Consider the following 26,140-nt stretch of genomic DNA (forward strand, 5'->3'; position numbering starts at 1 on the left):
GGACACGCTGGGGAACAGAGGGATAGAGAGAGAGAGAGACACTGGGGAACAGAGGGATAGAGAGAGAGAGGACACACTGGGGAACAGAGGGATATAGAGAGAGGACACACTGGGGAACAGAGGGATATAGAGAGAAGACACACTGGGGAACAGAGGGATAGAGAGAGAGAGAACATACCGGGGAACAGAGGGATATAGAGAGAGGACACACTGGGGAACAGAGGGATAGAGAGAGAGACACACTGGGGAACAGAGGGATAGAGAGAGAGATACACACTGGGGAACAGAGGGATAGAGAGAGAGAGGACACACTAGGGAACAGAGGGATATAGAGAGAGGACACACTGGGGAACAGAGGGATATAGAGAGAGGACACACTGGGGAACAGAGGGATATAGAGAGAGCCACACTGGGGAACAGAGGGGTAGAGAGAGAAGCCGCACTGGATAACTGAGGGATATAGAGAGAGGACACACTGGGGAACAGAGGGATATAGAGAGAGGACACACTGGGGAACAGAGGGATATAGAGAGAGGGCACACTGGGGAACAGAGGGATATAGAGAGAGACACACTGGGGAACAGAGGGATATAGAGAGAGGACACACTGGGGAACAGAGGGATATAGAGAGAGGACACGCTGGGGAACAGAGGGATATAGAGAGATGACACACTGGGGAATAGTGGGATAGAGAGAGAGAACACACTGGGGAACAGAGGGATAGAGAGAGAGACACACTGGGGAACAGAGGGATAGAGAGAGAGACACACACTGGGGAACAGAGGGATAGAGAGAGAGAGGACACACTGGGGAACAGAGGGATAGAGAGAGAGAGGACACACTGGGGAACAGAGGGATATAGAGAGAAGACACACTGGGGAACAGAGGGATAGAGAGAGAGAGAACATACCGGGGAACAGAGGGATAGAGAGAGAGAGGACACACTGGGGAACAGAGGGATAGAGAGAGAGAGAGGACACACTGGGATAGAGGGATAGAGAGAGAGAGAGGACACACTGGGATAGAGGGATAGAGAGAGAGAGACACACTGGGATAGAGGGATAGAGAGAGAGACACACTGGGGAACAGAGGGATAGAGAGAGACACACTGGGGGACAGAGGGATAGAGAGAGAGAGACACACTGGGGAACAGAGGGATAGAGAGAGAGACACACTGGGGAACAGAGGGATAGAGAGAGAGAGACACACTGGGGAACAGAGGGATATAGAGAGAGAGACACACTGGGGAACAGAGGGATATAGAGAGAGGACACACTGGGGAACAGAGGGATAGAGAGAGAGACACACACTGGGGAACAGAGAGATCGAGACAGAGGACACATTGGGGAACAGAGGGATAAATTAACAGTCTCTTCTTATCAGCGTGTGTGAACACACCCAGAAATGAATGAATCTTGTCACATTTTCCAGCTTGTGCTTAACCAAAACTTGTCGATCAGGAAGTCTTAGTGCTTTTGACAAATACATTCCTCTGATCACACCCCTGAAGCAGACAGCTCCCCGCCCTGCCTAATCCAGCAGCTCAGTTCAAAGGTACATCTGTGTCATTCACCCTGTCTGACAGGCCACGGGAAAGTTCTGATCCGATTCCCTTCCTGCAAAGCTCCGGGAAATAGGACCAACTCTCTCCGAGAGGAGCTGCCAAAATCCGGGTGTGGGCGAGGATTTGCGGGATATGCCAGACAGCAGATGTGAATTTACAGGTATGGAAACTCTGTGTATCCTGAACAATTGTCAAAGCGATTTGGGAAATCAGATTGGAGACATGAAAATAGTACAGAGACACAGCAGGAAATGGGTAGATGAGGAAGGGAGAGGTACGGAGTAAAGCATGCTCAACAACTTTCCTGTCAAACTCTCCCAGAACAGGTACTGCAAGGGGTTAGATACAGGGTAAAGTCACCATAGTCCCAGAGGACCATAGGCTGCTCTCCCCTTTTGAGGGGGAGAGAAGAATGATGATGAGAATGAAGATCACCACACCTAAGGTGAGGGTCAAAGTTGAGAAGGTGGGTCTTATTGAATAACCTCAACCGGTACGGGAATTGAACCCGCGCTGCTGGCCTTGTTGTGCATCACAAACCAGCTGTCCAGTGAACTGACCTAAACCAACCCTGAAACAGAGCAAAATTCCCACTACACTGCCCCCATCAAACACTCCCAGGCCAGATTCAGCACGAGGTTAGATACAGAGTAAAGCTCCCTCTACAATGCTGCATTAATACCCAACTCTACTCCGAACATTCACCTGATCTAAAGTTATTCCAAGCTCTATCTCAAATACTAATCCAAAAACTAACCCTAACCTGAGTCCTAACAGTAGCCCTAACCACAACCCTATCTGTAACCCTAACCCAAACTTTAACTCCAACCAGCTCCAAATATAAATCTAGCCCTAACTCTAACGATGATCCTAAAGGTTACTCTAACTCTAGCCCAAACTCGAACCTTAAAACTAACCCTAACTCTATTGATGACCCTAAAAGTAACTCTGGACGTGATCTAACCAAATTGGAACAGAGTCCCATGACGAGTACGTTTAGCCAGGTGTTTCCCCACGCTCGCAGCACCAAGAAACACCAGGCTATCTATCGGGACTCAATTTGGGGTCTCAGTGGGGAAGGCCCGCTAAGGACGCACTGAGTACCGTTTCCTGCACTGAGAAGCTCCGCTTTCTGGAACTCCTCCATACAGGAGATCAGGAAGCCATTTTAAAATGGCTTCCCAATCTCTCAAACCCTTGACATGACCTGCGAACCTTCCCATAGTCCCAACTCACCTATAAGTGGACTTTCGTGCCTCCACGCACTCCACCTCACATGTGCAGAGCACCCCTGGGCCTGATCCCCGGTGAAGGGAAATGCCAGCCTGGCACTCTGGCAGCTACCCTGCTGACTGACAGTGCCACCTGGGCAGCTGGGTAGCATGGTGGTTAGCATAAATGCTTCACAGCTCCAGGGTCCCAGGTTCGATTCCCGGCTGGGTCACTGTCTGTGTGGAGTCTGCACGTCCTCCCCCTGTGTGTGTGGGTTTCCTCCGGGTGCTCCGGTTTCCTCCCACAGTCCAAAGATGTGCGGGTTAGGTGGATTGGCCATGCTAAATTGCCCGTAGTGTCCTAATAAAAGTAAGGTTAAGGGGGGGGGGGGGGTTGTTGGGTTACGGGTATAGGGTGGATACGTGGGTTTGAGTAGGGTGATCATGGCTCGGCACAACATTGAGGGCCGAAGGGCCTGTTCTGTGCTGTACTGTTCTATGTTCTATGTTCTAATGCAAGGCTGGCACCCAGATGGCACTGTCAGGATGCCAAGCTGACACTACCAAGGTGTCTGGGTGGTGGCAGCAGTGCTAGGGTGCCACCCTGGCCAGAGGGCAAACACCTGGGGGCCTCCAAAATCCTGGGAGACCCATACAGGTGCCGTTCTGTCTGGTCCCTGTTTATGGGAACCAGCACTGAACGGTGCTCGCTCGAGGTCTCCGAGGCTAAGGGGTTAGATCCCAACATCTCGGGTAGATCAGGAAGCAGATTTCCAAAATAGTGATCCAGATCCAGCCCAGGGTGGGATTCAGATTGTGACATCTCGTGAGATTGAAAGATCTCCTGGCATCTACCAGCTGTGCCATGCCACCTTTTGGCACAACACGGCCAGAAGATCGTGCTCTCTGTCTCAGACCCTAACCTTATAACTAACCCTCACTCTTACGATGACTCTAAAAGTAATTCAGAATCTAACCCTAACCCTAACTATAATATTTGCTCTGACCAACTCTGACCCTAGTCCTACCGTTAAAACTAACCCTAACATTCAGCCTAACCCTAACCCCAATCTTTAAACCACCCCTGCCCTGAATGATAAGCCTGAAACAAACTCTAACCTGATTCCTTATCCTAACGCCAACCCTAAAATTAACTGTGACAAACTCTAACTCTAATCCTAACCTCAAAACTACCCCTAATGCGAGTCCTAACCTTAACCTTAAAACTAACCCTAACTCTAACCTTCACCCTAACTTTAATTCAAACCCTAGCCCTACCCATATCCTGAGACTGTGACCCTTTGTTCTAGACCCCTCCCCTCCCCCTACAACTAGAGGGAACAGCATTCCTGATCCGGAATGTGAAACCCTGTCACAATTGGTAGCGCAGTGGGTTAGCCCTGCAGTCTCACGGTGCTGAGGTCCCAGGTTCGATCCTGGCTGTGGGTCACTGTCAGTGTGCAATTTGCACATTCTCTGCGTGTTTGCGTAGGTTTCGCCCCCACAACTCAAAAATGTGCAGGATAGGTGGATTGGCCATATTATGTTGCCCCTTAATTGGAAAAAATTAATTGGGTACTCTAAATTTATTTTTTTTAAAGCCCTGTCACAATTTTATATGTTTCAATTAGATCCCCTCACATTCTTCTACTCCAGAGAAAACAGGCCCAGGTGACCCAATCACTCCTCAGCTGAAAATCCTGTTGAACCTTCGTTACACTCCCACAATGGCAAGTATATCCTTTCTAGATAAGGAGACCAAAACTGAACACAATACTCCAGCTGTGGTCTCTCATCGGCCCCGTACAGCTGCGGTAACACATCCTTGCCCCAGTGCTCAAGTCCTCTTGCAATGAAGGCCAACACACTATTTGCCTTCCTTACCTCTCACTGGAGCTGAGTGTTTGCTCTCAGTGATTAGTGTACGAGGACACCCTGGTCCCTATGAACGTCAACCTTTCCCAATCTATCTCGATGTAAGAGCTAAGCTTTTTACACAGAGGGTAGTGGGAGCCTGGAACTCGCTGCCGGAGGAGGTGGTGGAAGCAAGGGCGATAAGAACGTTTAAGGGGCATCTTGACAAATACATGAGTAGGATGGGAATAGAGGGATACGGACCCCGGAAGTGTAGAAGATCTTAGTTTAGACTGGCAGCATGGTCGGCACAGGCTTGGAGGGCAGAAGGGCCTGTTCCTGTGCTGTACTTTTCTTTGTTCTTTGTATCACCATTTAAATAATATTCAGCCATTCTGTTTCTCTGTTGCAAATGGATAACTTCACCCTAACAATAACCATAAGCCCCAAACTTGACCAAACCCTAACTTTCTGACAGTAGCCATTAGCTCTTAATTCTATCCCTTATGCTAATGCTAACCCAAGACTGAACACTGAACCATAAACCTAATCCCTAACCCCAACACTAACTCTAACCCTAAACCAGACACCTAAACCTAACCTTAATCCTAACCATAATACCCAACATTAAGCAGAACCCTAACCCCAAACATTAAACCAGACCCCTAACCCTAATTCCCAGCCCTACCACCCCTAGGCCCTAACTCCTAACCCATATCCACACACGTGAACCACCCAAATAATGTCTCATCATTCTGATTTCGTTCTACCTGCAGATTCCGACAAATCCCAGGATCCATTCGGATTCAACCAACCAGCCAACCGGCCAATGAACCAATGAGCAATACAAACAGCTGGATAACCAACCAATCGACAAACAAACCAATGAATTAACTAGTTGTCAAACAACCACACAATGAGACAGCAATTCAACCAAGCAGAGTAATCAATCAAGATCTTTCAGACAAGCAACTCATTTGTTTGAACACTGAGCAGGTCACGTGACACCAGAAGTGAGGAGATCGACCCTTAACCCCTGGCTCCTGACTCCCCTCACATCTCTACCCCTCACTACCCGCCAAGGACTGGTATCCACTCATTAGCCTGTTCTGCGTCCAATGTTAAAGGCTGAAGAAGGGGCCCACGAACAGTACAGACATTCTCTTTGGGTTGGACCACACTGATTGGTCAAGGAAAAAGCAGCGAAGCAGGAATCACACCTACGTTGATCTGAGGGTTGGACACTCAACCCCTCGTCCCATCTCAAAATGCCCGATCGAAGGTGAAAGGGAGGATTCTGGAACTGAGTGCACCATCTGTGCCCCTTGCCGCCATGTCCCGATTCAGCGCAAGGACCTGGAATGTTCCACAAGTCACAATGTTCCCACCGGCTGTGAGAGACTCCGAGGACTTTGGCCTGTCCGAATATGAGGGCCTGGACCCTGGACCCCTGGGCCTGGTGGCAGCCCGGATCCAACTCTTCGATGAGAGGGGACGGGACCCGTATGGCAGCAGCCCCTCAATATTTCATCTCCTCAACGAAGGAACATCACAGGAACAGAAAGGGAGCAGAACTCTAGGATATCAGGTAGAAACCTCGACAAAAGAACTGCTCACACAATTTCCATCAACGCATCAACAGAGAAAGAGAGAGAGAGACAGACAGAGAGAGAGAGAGGGAGACAAGAGAGAGAGAGAAAGAGAGAGGGAGGGAGACAAGAGAGAGACAGAGAGACAAAGAGAGAGTTAGAGAGAGGGGTAGAGAGAGAGTGACAGACAGAGAGAGACAAGTGAGAGACCGAGGCAGAGAGAGACAGAGAGAGAGAGAGAGAGATAGACAGACAGAGAGAGAGAGTCAGAGAGAGAGAGAGACAGAGTGAGAGAAAGACAGAGAGATCGAGGCAGAGAGAAAGACGAAATGACAGAGGGAGAGAGAGAGAGAGACATAAAGACAGACAGAGAGAGAGAGGTAGTGAGACAGAGGTAGAGGAATAGATAAAGAGACAGAGATAGAGAGCCTAATCTAACAGAATTGCAACAGAGTCCTGTGACGTAGCACCAAAAAATACCATGCTGCCTTTGGGACTTTGTTTCAATTCGGGGCCTCAGGAGAACAATTTGCTGAAGCCGGCATTCAGGAGCTCTGCTCACCGGAACTGCGCTCCCCCTTCCCCCAATCCCAACTCATCTATAAGGGGGTATCCGAGCCCCCAAGTGCCCTGTTTACTGTTTATGGGGACCAGCATGAAAGGCATGCGCCCGAGGTCTCCGACACGAGAGGGTTAGAACCCAGGGTCTGGGTAGATCCAGCTAGTGCATAGTCGAGTGAGACTAGCTACTCACTCTAACATGCACATTTTTCACATTGCGATCCCATCCATACTGGGTGGGATTCAGATTGCAGCGTCTCACAAGATCGTGTTAGATCTCACAAGGTGAGGGAGCAGGGTAGATCCCTGAATAGGGAACTCCCAGCATCTACCGGCAGCGTCACCTTTAGGGTGTAATGCAGCCGATAGGTCGCACCAAGAGAGAGAGACAGAGAGAGAGAGGAGGGAGAGGACCAAACAGAGAAAGAGTGAAAGAGACAGAGAGGCAGATGATAGAGAGATAGAGAGCCAGAGAGAGAAAGTCAAGAGAAAGAGAGGGTTTAGGGTTAGGTTTAGGTTTTGTGTTGGGATTAGCATCTAGGTTTATGGTTCAGTTTTCGGTCTTGGTTTAGCATTGGGTTAGGGTTTGAGATAAGGGCTATTGGTTACTGTTAGAGTTAGGGTTGGGGTTAGGTGGTCATTGTTACTGTTAGAGTTAGGGTTTGAGTTAGAGTTAGGGTTGGAGTCAGAGTTAGGGCTAGGATTCTGGTCAGGATTAGAGAAGGGGTTAGGTGCTAATGGCTACTGTTAGAAAGTTAGGGTTTTGATTAGGGCTGGGGCTAGTAGTTACTGTTAGGGTTAGAGTTTGGGTTAGAGTTAGGGTTAGGGTTATGGCTAGAGTTCAGGCTATGGTCAGGATTGGAGTCAGGGTCAAGGTTAAGTTTTTGGGTCTGATTTAGTAGTAGGGATAGGGGCTATTGGTTAATGGCAGCACGGTAGCATGGTGGTTAGCATAAATGCTTCACAGCTCCAGGGTCCCAGGTTCGGTTCCCGGCTGGGTCACTGTCTGTGCGGAGTCTGCACGTCCCCCCCGTGTGTGCGTGGGTTTCCTCCGGGTGCTCCGGTTTCCTCCCACAGTCCAAAGATGTGCGGGTTAGGTGGATTGGCCATGCTAAATTGCCCGTAGTGTCCTTAAAAGTAAGGTTAAGGGGGGGGGGGGGGTTGTTGGGTTACGGGTATAGGGTGGATACGTGGGGTTGAGTAGGGTGATCATTGCTCGGCACAACATCGAGGGCCGAAGGGCCTGTTCTGTGCTGTACTGTTCTATGTTCTATGTTCTATGTTAGTGTTAGTGTTAGAGTGAGTGATAAAGTTGGAGTTTGAGTTAGAGGTCTGGGTTAGGGTCAACAGCTGATGTTAGGGCTAGGGTTAGGGATATGATTTGGGTTAGATTTAGGGTTATGATTAGGTTTGGGGGCTAATGTCTACTGTTGGAGTGAAGTTTGGGTTAGCATTAAAATAATAATCTTTATTAGTGTCACAAGTTTGCTTACATTAAAATCAAATTACTGCGGATGCTGGAATCTGAAACAAAAAGAGAAAATGCTGGATAATCTCAACAGGTCTGACAGCATCTGTAGGGAGAGAGCAAAGCTAATATTTCAAGTCCATATGAGCCTTTGTCGAAGCTAATGGGCATAGAAAGAGGGAGATATTTATACCGTAGGGTGAGGGAATGAAAGATGAGTCATAGCCGCAGAAACCAAGGGAAAAGAGTGCGATTGGCAGTCCTAAGAGAGAATAAAAGGTATGAAAGGCCAAACAACAGAGAAACTAAAATCAGAGGGTGAGCTGTGACAGATGTAGATGTGGGGGGAGGGGGTATATGTGTGGGAGAGAGGTAAAATGAGAAAAAGGAGATAAGGATGAAGCAAAGGAGACTAGCTGCGCTTGTCGTTTCATGGGGTATGTGGAACATTCCTTGTTCCAGACCTACCTGGGTCCCCTCCCACAACTCCTTTACCATTACATTGATGACTATTTTGGTGCCGCTTCATGCTCTCTTCCGGATCTGGAAACATTCATCAACTTCGCTTCCAGTTTCCACCCCTCATTACTTTCACCTGGTCCATCTCAGACACTTCCCTTCCCTTCCTTGATCTTTCTGTCTCCATTTCTGGCAATAGTCTATCTACTAATATCCACTACAAGCCCACTGACTCCCACAGCTATCTGGACGACAGCTTTTTGCACCCTACACCCTTTAAGGACTCCATCCCTTTCTTTCTGCTCCTTCGCCTCTGGTGCATTTGGTCCGATGATGCCACTTTTCAAACTGATGCTCCGAAAATGTGTTCCTTCTTCCTCAACCGTGATTTCCCACCTACAATGTTGACAGGGCCCTCAACAGCGAGTGGGCCATCCTCTGCGCCACTACATTCGCCCTCCTCCCCTCCCTCCCAGAACAAGGATAGAGTCCCCCTCGTTCTCACATTTCACCCCCCCAGACTCCATATGTAAAGCATAATCCTCCGCCATTTTCGCCAACTCCAGTGTGATGCCACCACCAAACACATCTTCCCTTCACTCCTTCTGTCAGCATTCCGCAGAGACCGTTCCCTCTGAGATAATCTAGTCCACTCCTCCACCATACCCAGTACCACTCCCATCACCCATGGCACCTTCCCATGCAATCGCAGAAGGTGTAACACCCTTTACCTCTTCCATGCTTAACATCCCAGGCCCAAAACACTCATTCCAGGTTAAGCAGCATTTTACCTGCACCATTTGACTGATGGGAAAATATGGTAGCACAATGGGTAGCACTGTTGCTTCACAGCTCCAGGGTCCCAGGTTCAATTCCCGACTTGGGTCACTGTGTGGAGTCTGCATGTTTTCCCTGTGTCTACGTCGGTTTCCTCCGGGTGCTCCGGTTTACTCCCACAAGTCCAGAAGGATGTGCTGTATTTTGGACATTCTGAATTCTCCCTCTGTGTACCTGAAGAGGCGCTTGAATGTGCGGGATGTGGCGACTAGGGGTTTTTCACAGTAACTTCATTGAAGTGTTAATGTCAGCCTACTTGTGACAATAAAGATTATTATTATAAAGTGGAGTAAATGTGAACTTATCCATTTCCAACAGAGAAACAGAATGGCAGAATATTATTTAAATGGTGGCAGATTGGGAAAGGTTGACGTTCATAGAGACCAGGGTGTCCTCATACAGCAGTCACTTGAAGCAAACACGCAGCTCCAACGAGTGGTTAGGAAGGCAAATGGTGTGTTGGCCTTCATTGACAAGAGGACTTGAGCACAGGAGCAAGGATGTGTTACCGCAGCTGTACAGGGCCGATGAGAGACCACAGCTGGAGTATTGTGTTCAGTTTTGGTCTCCTTATCTAGAAAGGATATACTTGCCATTGTGGGAGTGCAAGAAAGGTTCAGCAGACTGATTCTTGGGATGACAAGATTGTCGGATGAGAAGTGATTGGGTAGACTGGGTCTGTATTCACTGGAGTAGAAGAATGTGAGGGGATCTGATTTAAACGTATAAAATTCTAACAGGGTTGGACAGTGCTGGGGTGCTGTTCCCTCTGGTTGCGGGGCAGGGTGGTCTAGAACAAGGGGTCACAGTTTCAGGATAGGAGTTAGAGTTTGGGTTTGGATTAATGTTTGGGTGAAAGTTAGAGTTTAAGTTAGTTTTCAGGTTAGGGTTAGGACTCGCCTTAGGGGTAGTTTTGAAGTTAGGATTCTGGTTAAAGTTTGTCACTCTTAATTTGAGGGTTAAGGTTAGGATAAGGGTTCAAGTTATAGTTTATTTTAGGGTTATCATTCGGTGTATGGATAGCATAAAGGTTGGGAGCAGGGCTAGACTGAAGGTTGGGGTTAGTTTTAAGGGAAGAATGAGGGTTTGAGTTGTTCATAGCAAATATTAGAGTTCGAGTTAGGGTTAGAGTCCAAGTTATTTTTAGGGTTATGGTGAAAGTTCGGATTATTTTCAAGGTTAGGGTCAGAGTCAGAGCACGCGGCATATCGGTCTTGTTGCGCACGTAAGGCTGCGCGGCATGGCCAGGAGAACCTTTGATCTTGCAAGATGTCAGGGTCTGAACCCTGCCCATTGTGGACTAGATCATTATTTTGCAAGTCTACTCCCCTGATCTACATAAAACTACGCAAGATGTTGGGATCTAACTCCTTAGTCTCAAAGACCTTTCAGTGCTGGTTCCCCATAAACAGGGACCAGACAGAACGGCACTTGTGGGGGTCTCCCAGGGGATCAGTGTACCTCGGGTGCTTGCTCTCTGGGCAGTACCAGCCTGGTACCCTGTCACTGCTCGCCTGGTGCCCAGGCCATGTCACCAAGATGCCAGCCTAACACTACACAGCTGGCACAGCCATTTGGCAGGGGTACTGCAGATGTGCCAAGCAGGCATTTTCCCTGCGCATGGCTCCGGCCTGGGGATACCCTGCGCATGTGAGGTGGGATCTCGAGGACCCCCTTATAGGTGAGTTGGGGCTTTAGGGAGGCTCTAGGGTTGCATCAGGGGTTCGGCAGATTGGACATCAGTCAATCACCACCTTCATTGGAGGAGTTCAGGCAAGCGGAGCTCCACAGTGCAGGAAACGGGACAAGGATCTCAGTGCAGGAATCGGGACAAGGATCTCAGTGCAGGAATCGGGACAAGGATCTCAGTGCAGGAAACGGGACAAGGATCTCAGTGCAGGAAACGGGACAAGGATCTCAGTGCAGGAAACGGTACAAGGAGCTTCCCAGTGCAGGAAACGGGACAAGGAGCTTCCCAGTGCAGGAAACGGGACAAGGATCTCAGAGCAGGAAACGGGACAAGGATCTCAGTGCAGGAATCGGGACAAGGATCTCAGTGCAGGAAAAGGGACAAGGATCTCAGTGCAGGAAATGGGACAAGGATCTCAGTGCAGGAAACGGGACAAGGATCTCAGTGCAGGAAAAGGGACAAGGATCTCAGTGCAGGAAATGGGACAAGGATCTCCTCAGTGCAGGAAACGGGACAAGGATCTCAGTGCAGGAAACGGGACAAGGATCTCAGTGCAGTAAACGGGACAAGGATCTCAGTGCAGGAAACGGGACAAGGATCTCAGTACAGGAAACAGGACAAGGATCTCCTCAGTGCAGGAAACGGGACAATGATCTCAGTGCAGGAAACGGGACAAGGATCTCAGTGCAGGAAACGGGACAATGATCTCAGTGCAGGAAACGGGACAAGGATCTCAGTGCAGGAAACGGGGCAAGGATCTCAGTGCAGTAAACGGGACAAGGACCTCAGTGCAGGAAACGGGACCAGGAAACGGGTCAAGGATCTCCACAGTGCATGAAAAGGGACAAGGATCTCAGTACAGGAAACAGGACAAGGATCTCCTCAGTGCAGGAAACGGGACAAGGATCTCAGTGCAGGAAACGGGACAAGGATCTCAGTGCAGGAAACGGGACAAGGATCTCAGTGCAGTAAACGGGACAAGGATCTCAGTGCAGGAAACGGGACAAAGATCTCAGTGCAGGAAACGGGACAAAGATCTCAGTGCACTAAACTGGACAAGGATCTCAGTGCAGGAAACAGGACAAGGATCTCCTCAGTGCAGGAAACGGGACAAGGATCTCAGTGCAGGAAACGGGACAAGGATCTCAGTGCAGGAAACTGGACAAGGATCTCCTCAGTGCAGGAAACGGGACAAGGATCTCAGTACAGGAAACAGGACAAGGATCTCCTCAGTGCAGGAAACGGGACAAGGATCTCAGTACAGGAAACAGGACAAGGATCTCCACAGTGCAGGAAACGGGACAAGGATCTCCTCAGTGCAGGAATCGGGACAAGGATCTCAGTGCAGGAAACGGGAAAATGATCTCAGTGCAGGAAACGGGACAAGGATCTCAGTGCAGGAAACGAGACAAGGATCTCAGTGCAGGAAACGGGACAAGGATCTCAGTGCAGGAAACGAGACAAGGATCTCAGTGCAGGAAACGGGACAAGGATCTCAGTGCAGGAAACGAGACAAGGATCTCAGTGCAGGAAACGGGACAAGGAGCTCAGTGCAGGAAACGGGACAAGGATCTCAGTGCAGGAAACGGGACAAGGATCTCAGTGCAGGAAACTGGACAAGGATCTCAGTGCAGGAAACGGGACAAGGATCTCCTCAGTGCAGGAAACGGGACAAGGATCTCAGTGCAGGAAACGGGACAAGGATCTCAGTGCAGGAAACGGGACAAGGATCTCCTCAGTGCAGGAAACGGGACAAGGATCTCAGTGCAGGAAACAGGACAAGGATCTCCTCAGTGCAGGAAACGGGACAAGGATCTCAGTGCAGGAAACGGGACAAGGATCTCCGTGCAGGAAACGGGACAAGGATCTCAGTGCACTAAATGGGACAAGGATCTCCTCAGTGCAGGAAACGGGACAAGGAGCTTCCCAGTGAAGGAAATGGGACTAAGTGCGTCCTTCCTTGGCGGGCGTTCCCCACTGAGACCCTGAATTCAAACAGTACTGATAGATAGCCTGGTGTTTCTTGGTGCTGCGAGCGTGAGGAAATACCTGGCTAAACGCACTCGTCATGGGACTCTGTTCCAATTTGGTTAGATCACGTCCAGAGTTACTTTTATGGTCATCAATAGAGTTAGGGTTAGTTTTAAGGTTCGAGTTTGGGCTAGAGTTAGAGTAACCTTTAGGATAATCGTTAGAGTTAGGGCTAGATTTATATTTGGAGCTAGTTGGATTTAAAGTTCGGGTTAGGGTTACAGATAGGGTTGTGTTTAGGACTAATGTTAGGACTCAGGTTAAGGTTAGTTTTTGGATTAGTATTTGAGATCGAGCTTGGAATAACTTTAGGTCAGGTAAGTGTTAGGGGGAGAGTTGGCTATTAATGCAGCATTGTAGAGGGAGCTGTATTCTGTATCTAACCTCGTGCTGAATCTGGCCTGGGAGTGTTTGATGGGGACAGTGTAGAGGAAGCTTTATTCTGTATCTAACCTCTGGCAGTACCTGTTCTGGGAGAGTTTGACAGGAAAGTTGTTGAGCATGCTTTCCTCCGTACCTCTCCCTTCCTCATCTACCCATTTCCTGCTGTGTCTCTGCACTATTTTCATGTCTCTAATCTGATTTCCCAAATCGCTTTGACAATTGTTCAGGATACACAGAGTTTCCATACCTGTAAATTCACATCTGCTGTCTGGCATATTCCGCAAATCCTCGCCCACACTCGGATTTTGGCAGCTCCTCTCTGAGAGAGTTGGTCCTGTTTCCCGGAGCTTTGCAGAAAGGGAGTCGGATCAGAACTTTCCCGTGGTCTGTCAGACAGGGTGAATGAGACAGATGTACCTTTTTACTGAGCTGGTGAGTGTTAAGAGTAGGACTAGGTGTTAATGCAACATTGTAGAGGGAGTTTTTTCTCTGTCTAACCCCATGCAAAATCTGATCTGCGAGTGTTTGATGGGTATAGTGTAGAGGGAGCTTTACTCTGTATCTAACCCCGTGCTGTACCTGTCCTGGGAGTGTTTGATGGGGACAGTGTAGAGGGAGCTTTACTCTGTATCTAACCCCGTGCTGTTCCTGTCCTGGGAGTGTTTGATGGGGACAGTGTAGAGGGAGCTTTACTCTGTATCTAACCCCGTGCTGTACCTGTCCTGGGAGTGTTTGATGGGGACAGTGTAGAGGGAGCTTTACTCTGTATCTAACCCCATGCTGTACCTGTCCTGGGGGTGTTTGATGGGGACAGTGTAGAGGGAGCTTTACTCTGCATCTAACCCTGTGCTGTACCTGTCCTGGGAGTGTTTGATGGGAACAGTTTAGAGGGAGCTTTACTCTGTATCTAACCCCGTTCTGTACCTGTCCTGGGAGCGTTTGATGGGGAGAGTGTGGAGGGAGCTTCTCTCTGTATCAGGGCTTGTTTAGCTCAGTGGGTTAGACAGCTGGTTTGTGAAGCATAACAAGGCCAGCAGTGCAGATTCAATTCCTGTACTTGTACCACCTGAGGGTATTCACTAAGATTCATCTTCTCAACCTTGTCCTCACCTGAGGTGTAATATCCTCAGGTTCAACCACCACCTGACAGCTCTCCCTCGCAAAATATAAAGCATCCGATGGCCATCTGGGATGATGGTGACGTTAGATTTACCTTTATCTAAACCTTTGCTGTCCCCGTCCTGGCAGTGTTTGATGGGGACAGTGTCGAGGGATATCTATTCTGTATCTAACCCCATGATGAACCTGCCTTGGAGTAAATGATCAGAACAGTGTCGATTGAGCTTTGCACTGCATCTAACTCCATGATGCATGTGTCCTGGGAGTGTTTGATGGGGACAATGTAGATCAGTCATTTTCAAACTCGGGTCGCAGCTCGTGGGTGTGTCATGGGCGGGTGTTGGGAGGATCACGGAGCCATCCATCGCAGCGTTCCCGATCGTGGGAATTAATCTGCAACGGATGCAGCAGCCGGTAGTTAAAAATGCCGACCGCAATCGGCTTTAAAAATGATGGCCGCGACCGTTTTTCAGAATGTGGGTGCACTGCGCGTGCATGCCCGCTCATCAGTACGCATGCCTGAGCCCAGCAAGAAACACCGCCTCCTCCTGACGTCAGCACGCTGACCACCAGAAGATTTTTCTTTAAACTCAATGCAATCATCCTGCCTGAAGCGTCGTCAGAGAGCAGGTCACGCACCCCGAACACTGATGTCACGTGCTCAAGGAGCGATTACGATTCCTCCATTTTGTCAGCAGCAAACAAGCAACAGGACCGTAAAATTTAAAACTGATCGTATTGTAATAAGGAAGAGAGGGCCAGAGACACAAACAGGCCAGGATCTCACAACTAAACCTGCTGGAGAGAGTGGCTCAGGAGAATCCACAGTAGGACAAAGTAGTGGTGGTGTCAGCTCCAGGACATCTGATGAACAGCCCAAACAGAAATGTACCATTGAATGACAAATCAAGTGGGATCATGAGGACCTGTCGCATTAAAGGTACAGGAAAATGGTGGGTTGTGAAGGTCGGCCATCGTAGATCACGAAGGCTGGCCGGTTGGTAAAAATGGGTCCCCAGAAAAGAAGTTTGAAAAACACTGGTGCAGAGGAAGCTCTGTTCTGCAGATAATTCCATGCTGTACCTCTCCAGGGGCTGACGGGGATAGCATAGAGGCAATTCTGCTCTGTATCTTACCCTATGCTATACCCTAGGCAGCACGTAGCATAGTGGTTAGAACAATTGCTTCACAGCTCCAGGATCCCAGGTTCGATTCCCGGCTTGGGTCACTGTCTGTGCGGAGTCTGCACGTCCTCCCCGTGTGTGCGTGGGTTTCCTCCGGGTGCTCCTGTTTTCTCCCACAGTCCAAAGATGTGCAGGTTGGGTGGATTGGCCATGCTAAATTGCACTCAGTGTTGGGTGGGGGTACTGGGTTATGGGGTGGAGGGTGGGCTTGGGTCGGGTGCTCTTTCAAAGAGCCGGTGCAGACTCGATGGGCTGAATGGCCTCCTTCTGCACTGTAAATTCTATGATTCTATGATTCAATCCTTGTCCTGGGAGTGTTTGATGGGGAAGGTGTGGAGGGAGCGCAACTCTGCATCTAACCCCTCTCTGGGCATTCCCCGGTCAGTAATGTGCGAGCGCCACACTATCAGAAGGTCAGTACTGAGGGAGTGCTGCACTGTCAGAGGGTCAGTACTGAGGGAGTGCTGCACTGTCAGAGGGTCAGTACTGAGGGAGTGCTGCACTGTCAGAGGGTCAGTACTGAGGGAGTGCTGCACTGTCAGAGGGTCAGTACTGAGGGAGGGTCGCACTGTCAGAGGGTCAGTACTGAGGGAGTGCCGAACTGTCAGAGGGTCAGTACTGAGGGAGTGCTGCACTGTCAGAGGGTCAGTATTGAGGGAGTGCTGCACTGTCAGAGGGTCAGTACTGAGGGAGCGCCGCACTGTCAGAGGGTCAGTACTGAGGGAGTGCAGCACTGTCAGAGGGTCAGTACTGAGGGAGTGCTGCACTGTCAGAGGGTCAGTACTGAGGGAGTGCTGCACTGTCAGAGGGTCAGCACTGAGGGAGTGCTGCACTGTCAGAGGGTCAGTACTGAGGGAGTGCTGCACTGTCAGAGGGTCAGTACTGAGGGAGTGCTGCACTGTCAGAGGGTCATTACTGAGGGAGTGCTGCACTGTCAGAGGGTCAGTACTGAGGGAGCGCACCACTCCCAGATGGTCAGTACTGAGGGAGTGCCGCAGTCAGAGGGTCATTACTGAGGGAGTGCTGTTGCTATATTTATCTGGTAATAAATGCGGCGGTCAATATGGTCACCTTTCTTAATCCTAATTACGTTTACACTTACAGAGTCGCCAGGTATCTGTCGATACCGCCACAAGGTTCAAACCGAATACGGATCAGAGAGTCAATGCACCAGTTAGTCAGTTCAAAGTCAATACTATTTATTTGCACACACAATAAGATCTACTCATGCACAAAGTACTACAAACTAAACTATCTCTAACGCTAACGCCTGTACTTAACTTCAGGTGCCACTTAGACAGAGGAACAGTAGCCATTGTTCGGATCTGGGGCTGTTGGGTTAGAAGAGAAACAGGAGAACAGCTGAGGTCGTCCGTCTGGTAGCGAGCGTTGACCTTGAACTTACTTGCTTCTGGCGATGCTGGTGGATTGGTCTCTCCGCCTGAGAGCCGAATCCAAGAGAGCAAATCTCTCGTTGGGGTTCCTTCCTATACCTGGAGGGGCTTTGCGGGCTTTTAGACGGGCCTTAAACTTGGTCCCAATTAATTGGGCCGCTTCTCGATCATTGTTATCAATCTTAACCAATAAAGGGGGAGGGTGTCCTGATGGCTCGGTGTGTCCTAGGTGGCCGTTGGCCTTGCTTTGTTTGTGCCTTTCGGTTGGGGTACTGGCGCCGGGATGTCTGCGACAGTATCAACTACCTGAGTGTTAGTCCTTTGTTTCCCGGAGATGGGCCATCAATATGTTAAACGACCCAGAGTTTCGATTCCGTCTGGTAACTGCTTCCCAAATATACATTCAGGCTCTGTGCCTGCTTGTTGTCTAGTATTGTCCACATTTCCCTACATTCTCAGTGAGCGTCCATTTTGTGTTCTGGAAGTGGCCATCCCAGATGCCTACAATGCCGTACTGTCAGAGGGTCAGTACTGAGGGAGTGCCATGCTGTCGGGGAGTCAGTACTGAGGTAGTGCCGCACTATCAGAGGGTCAGAACTTTTTTTTTCTTTTTATAAATTTAGAGTTCCCAATTATTTTTTTCCAATTAAGGGGCAATTTAGCATGGCCAATCCACCTAACCTGCACATCTTTGGGTTGTGGGTTGAAACTCACGCAGACACTGGGAGAATGTGAAAACTCCACACGGACAGTGACCTGTGGCTGGGATTTGAACCCGGGTCCTCAGCGCTGTAGGCAGCAATGCTAACCATTGTGCCATGTGCCGCCCCTCAGAGGGTCAGAACTGACGGAGTGCTGCACTGTCACAGGGTCAGTACTGAGTGAGTGCCGTACTGTCGGACGATGAGTACTCGGGAAGTGCCGTAGTCTCAAAGGGGCAGTAATGAAGGAGTGCAGCACTGTCGGTGGGTCCATTCGGAGTGAGTGCCGCACTTTCAGATGTGACATCTACTGCATGTGTCATTCTCTCATATACTCTGAGCTGCTCAAACCAGTTGTCTCTGTCTTTATATCTGATTTGTCAGTTGACGCCCAATTCATGTTTTCTCTTGTTGCAGCTGTTACATTCATTAACTAGCTGCAGTGATTGCTGATGAGTCACAACTGCGTCACTGAATAATAATCATCCCACTTAGAAACGTTTACATAACAAGTAAACACTTGTACAGCACGGGGTTAGATAAGTGTAAAACTCGCTCTAAACTGTCCCCATAAAACACTTCCAGTACAGGTACAGCACGGGGTTAGATACAGAGTAAAACTCGCTCTACACTGTCCCCATCAAACACTCCCATGACAGGTACAGCACGGGGTTAGATACAGAGTAAAACGCGCTCTACACTGTCCCCATTAAACACTCCCATGACAGGTACAGCACGGGGTTAGATTGATGCACCATCAATTGGACCGGAGACAAAATGTGATCCAAACAAAAGGCTTTAATGCACAAGATGTGTGCCCGGCAGCAGACGTACAGAAGAATGGTCGAGTGCCGGGGAGTACGGGCTTATGTCCCGCCTTGTAGGCGGAGCTACTTACCTCTCAGCCAATTGGCTGAGAGGCACATGACTTACCTGGGCCAATGGGCAGCGAATCCTCTGCACCAATAGCAGCTCACTTCTAAGGTACCGTAATACCCCTAGTCATACTACCACATTCACCCCTTGTTGAAAAGGAAGCGGAGGGGGGGCAAAAAACGCGGGCATGAGGGGGGTGGGGGGTGGTGGTGTCCCATGAGCACATGAGACTTGTAGTATGACTAGAGATATTTAGGTCGTACCGTTGCATCACTGGCGGCCCACTGACCCGTAACTAATGTGCAAAAGGAAAAAAAACAACAAACATGTACAGTGTTCATAATTAGGTGGGTGGGGGGGGGGGGGGGGGATAGGTGAATAGGTAAAGAACAAAAGAAAATCACAAGAGTCCATCTGCAGGCAGAAGTCCACCAGTAGGTCACATCGATTCAATAAGTCGAGTGGGCGCCTTTGATGTCCTGCTTGACCTGCGTAGTGGTGTCGGCGACGTCGGAGCGGTGGTCGTCCGTGACTCCGGGAGCGATGATCTTGTTTCTGTGTCCGTACCCCTGGTCGGAGCTAGCGGGGGCCAGGCCGGGGGAGAGGGCCCCTGTCCACTGAGCTGTGTGTGGGTCGTTGCTGGGGGCAGTGGGTGTCTTGGGGGGGGTGGGGGGGTGCTGGTGCTGGGGGGTGTGTGAAGATCCGGCGGGTGCCAGGTCCCGTAGGGAAACCGCGTCCTGTCAGCCGTCGGGATACTCCATGTACGCATATTGCGGATTCGCGTGGAGCAGCTGGACTCTTTCGACCAACGGGTCTGACTTGTGCACCCGCACATGTTTCCGGAGCAGGATGGGCCCGGGGGTAGCCAGCCGGTCGGGAGCGGGGTCCCTGAGGAAGACTTCCTGGGAAAAACAAGAAGGCGTTTGGTTAGTGGCGGTACAGAGAAGTGACCGGATTGAGTGGAGGGCATCTGGGAGGACCTCTTGCCAGTGGGAGACTGGGAGATTTCTGGACCGAAGGGCCAGCAGGACAGTCTTCCAGACCGTCCCGTTCTCCCTCTCGACCTGTCCGATACCCCGGGGGTTGTAACTGGTCGTCCTGCTGGAGGCAATGCCCTTGCTGAGCAGGAATTGACGCAGCTCGTCGCTCATAAATGAGGGCCCCCGATCGCTATGAATGTAAGCGGGGTAACTGAACAGGGAGAAAATGGTGTGTAGGGCTTTGATAATGGTGGTCGTGGTCATGTCGGGGCAGGGGATGGCGAAAGGGAAACGGGAGTACTCGTCAATCACGTTGAGGAAGTACGTGTTGCGGTTGTTGGAGGGGAGGGGACCTTTGAAGTCCATGCTGAGACGTTCAAAGGGGCGGGAAGCCTTTATCAGGTGCATTCATTCAGGGATGTAGAAGTGCGGCTTGCACTCCGCGCAGATGTGGCAGACCCTGGTCACTGTCCTGACCTCCTCGATGGAGTAGGGCAGGTTGCGGGTCTTTATGAAATGGAAAAAGCGGTTGACCCCCGGGTGGTAGAGGTCCACGTGGAGGGTTCGGAGGCGGTCCACTTGTGCGTTGGCACAGGTGCCGCGGGACAGGGCATCGGAAAGCTCGTTTAGCTTCCCAGGACGATACAACAACTCGTACATGGACAACTCAATCCTCTACCGCAAGATTTTATCGTTCTTTATCTTGCCCCTCTGTGCATTATCAAACATGAAAGCTACTGACCGTTGGTCTGTGAGGAGGGTAAACCTCCTGCAGGCCAGATAGTGCCTCCAATGTCGCACAGCTTCAACTATGGCCTGTGCTTCCTTCTCGACCGAGGATTGGCGGATTTAGGAAGCGTGGAGGGCACGGGAGAAGAGGGCCACGGGTCTGCCCGCTTGGTTGAGGGTGGCCGCCAGAGCTACGTCAGACGCGTCGCTCTCGACCTGAAAGGGGAGGAACTCATTGATAGCGCGCATCGTGGCCTTTGCAATGTCTGCTTTGATGTGGCTAAAGGCCTGGCGGGCCTCCATCAACAGGGGAAATGTGGTGGACTGGATGAGTTGGCGGGCTGTGTCGGTGTAATTGGGGACCCACTGGGCGTAATATGAAAAGAAGCCCAAAGAGCGCTTGAGGGCTTTGAGGGAGTGGGGGAGGGGGAGCTCCATCAGGGGCACATGCCTATCACTCCGTTACACACTAAGTAGCCGAGAATAGCTAGGCGGTCAGTGCTAAACACGCACTTATCCTTATTGTATGTGAGGTTAAGGAGTTTTGCGGTACGGAGGAATTTTTGGAGGTTGGTGTCATGGTCCTGCTGGTCGTGACCGCAGATGGTGACATTGTCGAGATACGGGAAGGTTGCCCGTAAACCGTGTTGGTCAACCATTCGGTCCATCTCCCTTTGGAAGACCGAGACCCCATTCGTGACACCGAAAGGAACCCTTAAAAAGTGGTAGAGTCGCAGGCCTGAGGGGGTTCCGCGTCTGCGGAGCTGAGGGGGGTCACGTTCCATGCTGCCAAGGGGGCCGCCGCGGAGTCGAAGGCACTCCGGCTTGATACAAAGCTCCATCTTTTAAAACTTGTGCATTAAATTGATGCACCATCAATTGGACATGAGACGAAGATGTGATCCAAACAAAAGGCTTTAATGCACAAGATGTGTGCCCGGCAGCAGACGTACAGAAGAATGGCCGACTGCCGGGGAACACGGGTTCTTATATCCTGCTTTGTAGGCGGATCTACCTACCTCTCAGCCAATCGGCTGAGAGGCACATGGCTTATCCGGGCCAATGGGCAGTGAGCCCTCTGCACCAATAGCAGCTCACTTCTAAGGTACCGTAATACCCCTCGTCATACTACCACATAGATATAGAGTAAAGCTCCCTCTACACTGTTCCCATCAAACACCCCCAGGAGAGGTACAGCACGGGGTTAGATACAGAGTAAAGCTCCCTCTACACTGTTCCCATCAAACACCCCCAGGAGAGGTACAGCACGGGGTTAGATACAGAGTAAAGCTCCCTCTACACTGTCCCCACCAAACACTCCCAGGAGAGGTACAGCACAGGGTTAGATACAGAGTAAAGCTGCCTCTCCACTGTCCCCATCAAACACTCCCAGGACAGGTACAGCATGGGGTTAGATACAGAGTACAACTCTCTCTAAACCAGGGGTGGGCAAACTTTTCCGTGCAAGGGCCACATTCAGAAATTCACAATTTTAAAGGGCCGCATAGTATATTAAGTAAAATAATTACTTCACCCGGTTATGATTCCGGGCGCCTCATATAGAACATAGAACAGTACAGCACAGAACGGGCCCTTCGGCCCTCGATGTTGTGCCGAGCAATGATCACCCTACTCAAGTCAACATATCCACCTTATACCGGTAAGTAACCCAACAGCATCCCCCCCCCCCCCCCCCCATTAACCTTAAAAAGAAATTTTAAAAACATTTTTAATGACTTGGTGGGCCGCATAAAGACCTTTGGCGGGCCACATGCGGCCTGCGGGCCGTAGTTTGCCCACCCCTGCTCTAAACTGTTCCAATCAAACACTCTCAGGACAGGTACAGAACGGGGTTAAATACAGAGTAAAGCTCCCTCTACCTTGCACCCATCAAACACTCCCAGGACAGGTACAGCACGGGGTTAGATACAGAGTAAAGCTCCCTCTACACTGTCCCCATCAAACACTCCCAGGACAGGTACAGCACGGGGTTAGATACAGAGTAAAGCTCCCTCTACACTGTCCCCATCAAACACTCCCAGGACAGGTAGAGCAGAGTGATGGATGCCACTCGGTTGATTGCTTTGAACGAGTTTACACTCGGGTTGTTTAATTCTGATGCTTTCTTCCTGGGCTAGTTTCCTTTGTCCTTGTTTGAAACCTGTTATTTTGAGAGACTATATTCAGCCGATGTTCACCCTGATAAATCGATTTATCAATCTGTTCTCGGCTTTGCTTGAATGACCGACAGGACATCTTAATCTCCTGAATTTGGTGCCAATGGTCGTGGTCTTGTCCCTGAGATAATTATTTTGGTTGTTTTGGGGTGACTATCATGGCCTCGTTTTGAGCAGTCAAAGCTTTTATTAAATCTAATCTTCCTCATCCTGATAAATCCGGGTCAAATAATTATTTTCCATCGTCAGGAGCTCAGTCAATACCCAAAATCGTCTTCATTTGGAGAATGTATGTGTGACTGGGAGGAGGTGGGCGAGAGGGTTAATCCCCCTTCGATAGGGGAAGGGGCTGCCTGGTGTGTGTAACTGGGAGGAGGTGGGTGAGAGGGTTAATCCCCCTCTGATAGGGGAAAGGGGCTGCTTGGTGTGTGTAACTGGGAGGAGGGGGTGAGAGGGTTAATCCCCTCCCTCCAATAGGGGAAGGGGCTGCTTGGTGTGTATAACTGGGAGGAGGGGGTGAGAGGGTTAATCCCCTCCCTCCAATAGGGGACGGGGCTGCCTTGTGTGTGTAACTGGGAGGAGGTGGGTCAGAGGGTTAATCCCCCTCCGATAGGGGAAGGGGCTGCCTGGTGTGTGTAACTGGGAGGAGGGGGTGAGAGGGTTAATCCCCTCCCTCCAATAGGGGAAGGGGCTGCCTGGTGTGTGTAACTGGGAGGAGGTGGGTGAGGGGGTTAATCCCCCTCCGATAGGGGAAGGGGCTGCCTGGTGTGTGTAACTGGGAGGAGGTGGGTGAGGGGGTTAATCCCCCTCCGATAGGGGAAGGGGCTGCCTGGTGTGTGTAACTGGGAGGAGGTGGGTGAGAGGGTTAATCCCCCTCCTCTGATAGGGAAACGGTGCGCCTGAACTCTCACTGAGACTTTGAAGAAGTTTAAATCTGCTCAGCTCATTTAGATTCCTGGCAAGGGTGTGTAACTGGGGTGTTTCTGTGCCTTGGTTGGTATCCATGGAGACCTGTAGATTTTTCTGTATGATTAGTCCTGACACAGCACGTAGATCCTGGGTTGGCATTTCCAACCTATCTAGATTCAAAATCTCCAAGTCACAATTATGTTATTAATTCACCAATTGTCACCCAGTGTGAGGGAAATGTTTCCCAGTGACCCCTGGGTTAGGGAGGGGGGAGAATCAGCCCAGCTCCCTGCTCCTGATCCCTGCCCAGTGACCCCTGGGTTAGGGAGGAGGTGAATCAGCCCGGGTTCCTGCTCCTTATCCCTGTCCAGTGACCCTGGGCTAGGGAGGGGATGAATCAGCCCGGGTTCCTACTCCTGATCCCTGTCCAGTGAGCCCTGGGTTCGGGAGAGGGTGAATCAACCCGGGTTCCTGCTCCTGATCCCTGTCCAGTGAGCCCTGGGTTAGGGAGGGGGTGAATCAACCCGGGTTCCTGCTCCTGATCCCTGCCCAATGAACCCTGGGTTAAGGAGGGGGTAAATCAACCCGGGTTCCTGCTCCTGATCCCTGCCCAGTGAGCCCTGGGATAGGGAGGGGGTGAATCAGCCTGGGTTCCTGCTCCTGACCGTTGTCACCCCTGGATTAGCGGGTGGGGTGGGGGGTGAATCAGATTGGGTTACACACACCGGGCAGAACGATCCCCTATCGCGGGGGTGGAGGTGGGATAGGGGGGTGGTGATGAAGGGGGTGGGGGTGTTGGATCTCCTTCCCATGCTCTGACTCTGTGACCCAGTGACTCATCTATCTTTGACGCTCTGCTTTTTTGAAGGCCAAGAAAACGAAGAAGAATGTTCCCGAATATGTGACTCTCTCCAGATACCAGCCCCCGAACAGTGTGCTGCTGGGGGCGGATACGATCGCTGATAACAGAACACGAGCGCGTCTCAGCGCCATATTTAATTCCACGCCAGTCAACAAGGTAAGACACAACTTCCGTCTCCTATACTCCTTCTGAAACTGTCCTCGCTGCCCTCGTTACCTCTGGACTCGACTGCTCCCAATGCTCTCCATATTCCTGAGCTCTTCTGAAACTCTGCTCGCCTCCCATTCCCCTCCTGAGACCGAACTCAGACCCAGCCCCATCCACCCATCAGCCGAAAGCGGATGAACAAGAGTTCTTCGAGTGTGCTGAGAAAAAGTTTCCCCTGAGTACCTTTCCTGTCCAATGAGAGAAGAGGCGTCGCTGAGCCTGACTTTGGGGTATGAGGGGGTCTGAGTGTGCCAACTGGCATTAAGAGGATATTTCGGAAATAGTAACCATTGTATCAAAAATGTTTAGTTGACTCTGGAGCAGAACGAAGAACAATCCAGCGTAGGCATAGGAGAAGGTCGTTCTCCCCATCCATCTCGAGCCTGTTATACAGGAACAGGAGGACGCGCATTCAGCCCCTCTCGAGCTTGTTATACAGGAACAGGAGGAGGTGCATTCAGCCCCTCTCGAGCCTGTTACACAGGAACACGAGGAGGTGCATTCAGCCGCCCTCAAGGCTGTTACACAGGAACAGGAGTGATGTGTTGGGTACTCTGGATCTGTGGAGACTGCGTTTACCTTAGCAGTGACATAGACAGGCTCCCAACACTTGTAATAGTACAACACTATTTTGTTAAGCTAGGAACTGTTGAACATACGTGCACTGTGGGTCGACACTATGTTAGATTAACTGAAGACCTGTGCCTAACCTGACCAGCCTATACTGCTAGCACATGGTGAAGGTCTGTGCTACTAGCTGTGAGCTCTGTCCTTCTCAGAGGCTGCATCCCGAATGAGCGGGAAAACTAGTGCCCTCTGGCTTTATAGTGAGCGTGCCCTAACTGGTGATTGGCTGCTGTGTTGTGTGTGTTGATTGGTCTTGCAGTGTGTCAGTCAGTGTGTGTCTCTGCACCATCATATACTGATGTGTATATTATGACAAGGAGGAGGTGCATTCAGCTCCTCTTGAGCCTGTTATACAGGAACAGGAGGAGCTGCATTCAGCCCCTCTCGAGCCTGTTATACAGGAATAGGAGGAGGTGCATTCAGCCCCTCTCAAGGCTGTTACACAGGAACAGGAGGGGGTACATTCAGCCCCTATCAAGGCTGTTACACAGGAACAGGAGAGGGTGCATTCAGCCCCTATCAAGGCTGTTACACAGGAACAGGAGGCAGCAATTCAGCCCCTCTCGAGCCTGTTACACAGGAACAAGAGGAGGTGCATCCAGCCCCTCTCAAGGCTGTTACACAGGAACACGAGGAGGTGCATCCAGCCCCTCTCGAGCCTGTTATACAGGAACACGAGGAGGTGCATCCAGCCCCTCTCAAGGCTGTTACACAGGAACATGAGGAG

The 26,140-nt window shown here is 50.5% G+C and overlaps 1 protein-coding gene across 1 annotated transcript in view; it reads left to right on the forward strand.

Annotated features, from left to right (window-relative positions):
* Positions 1 to 1,548: 1,548 nt before the first annotated feature.
* The window catches only part of LOC119950666 (pleckstrin homology domain-containing family G member 5-like), a 98,734-nt gene continuing 74,142 nt past the window's right edge, over positions 1,549 to 26,140 (forward strand). The window contains exons 1-3 of the mRNA XM_038773288.1: positions 1,549 to 1,724; positions 5,406 to 6,217; positions 24,586 to 24,735. Coding sequence (XP_038629216.1) covers positions 5,963 to 6,217; positions 24,586 to 24,735 — 405 coding nt within the window. The 5' untranslated portion in view covers positions 1,549 to 1,724; positions 5,406 to 5,962. The remainder of the gene's footprint in view (positions 1,725 to 5,405; positions 6,218 to 24,585; positions 24,736 to 26,140) is intronic.

This window comes from Scyliorhinus canicula, chromosome 16 (assembly GCF_902713615.1).
Source record: "Scyliorhinus canicula chromosome 16, sScyCan1.1, whole genome shotgun sequence".
NCBI classification, from domain to species: Eukaryota; Metazoa; Chordata; class Chondrichthyes; order Carcharhiniformes; family Scyliorhinidae; genus Scyliorhinus; species Scyliorhinus canicula.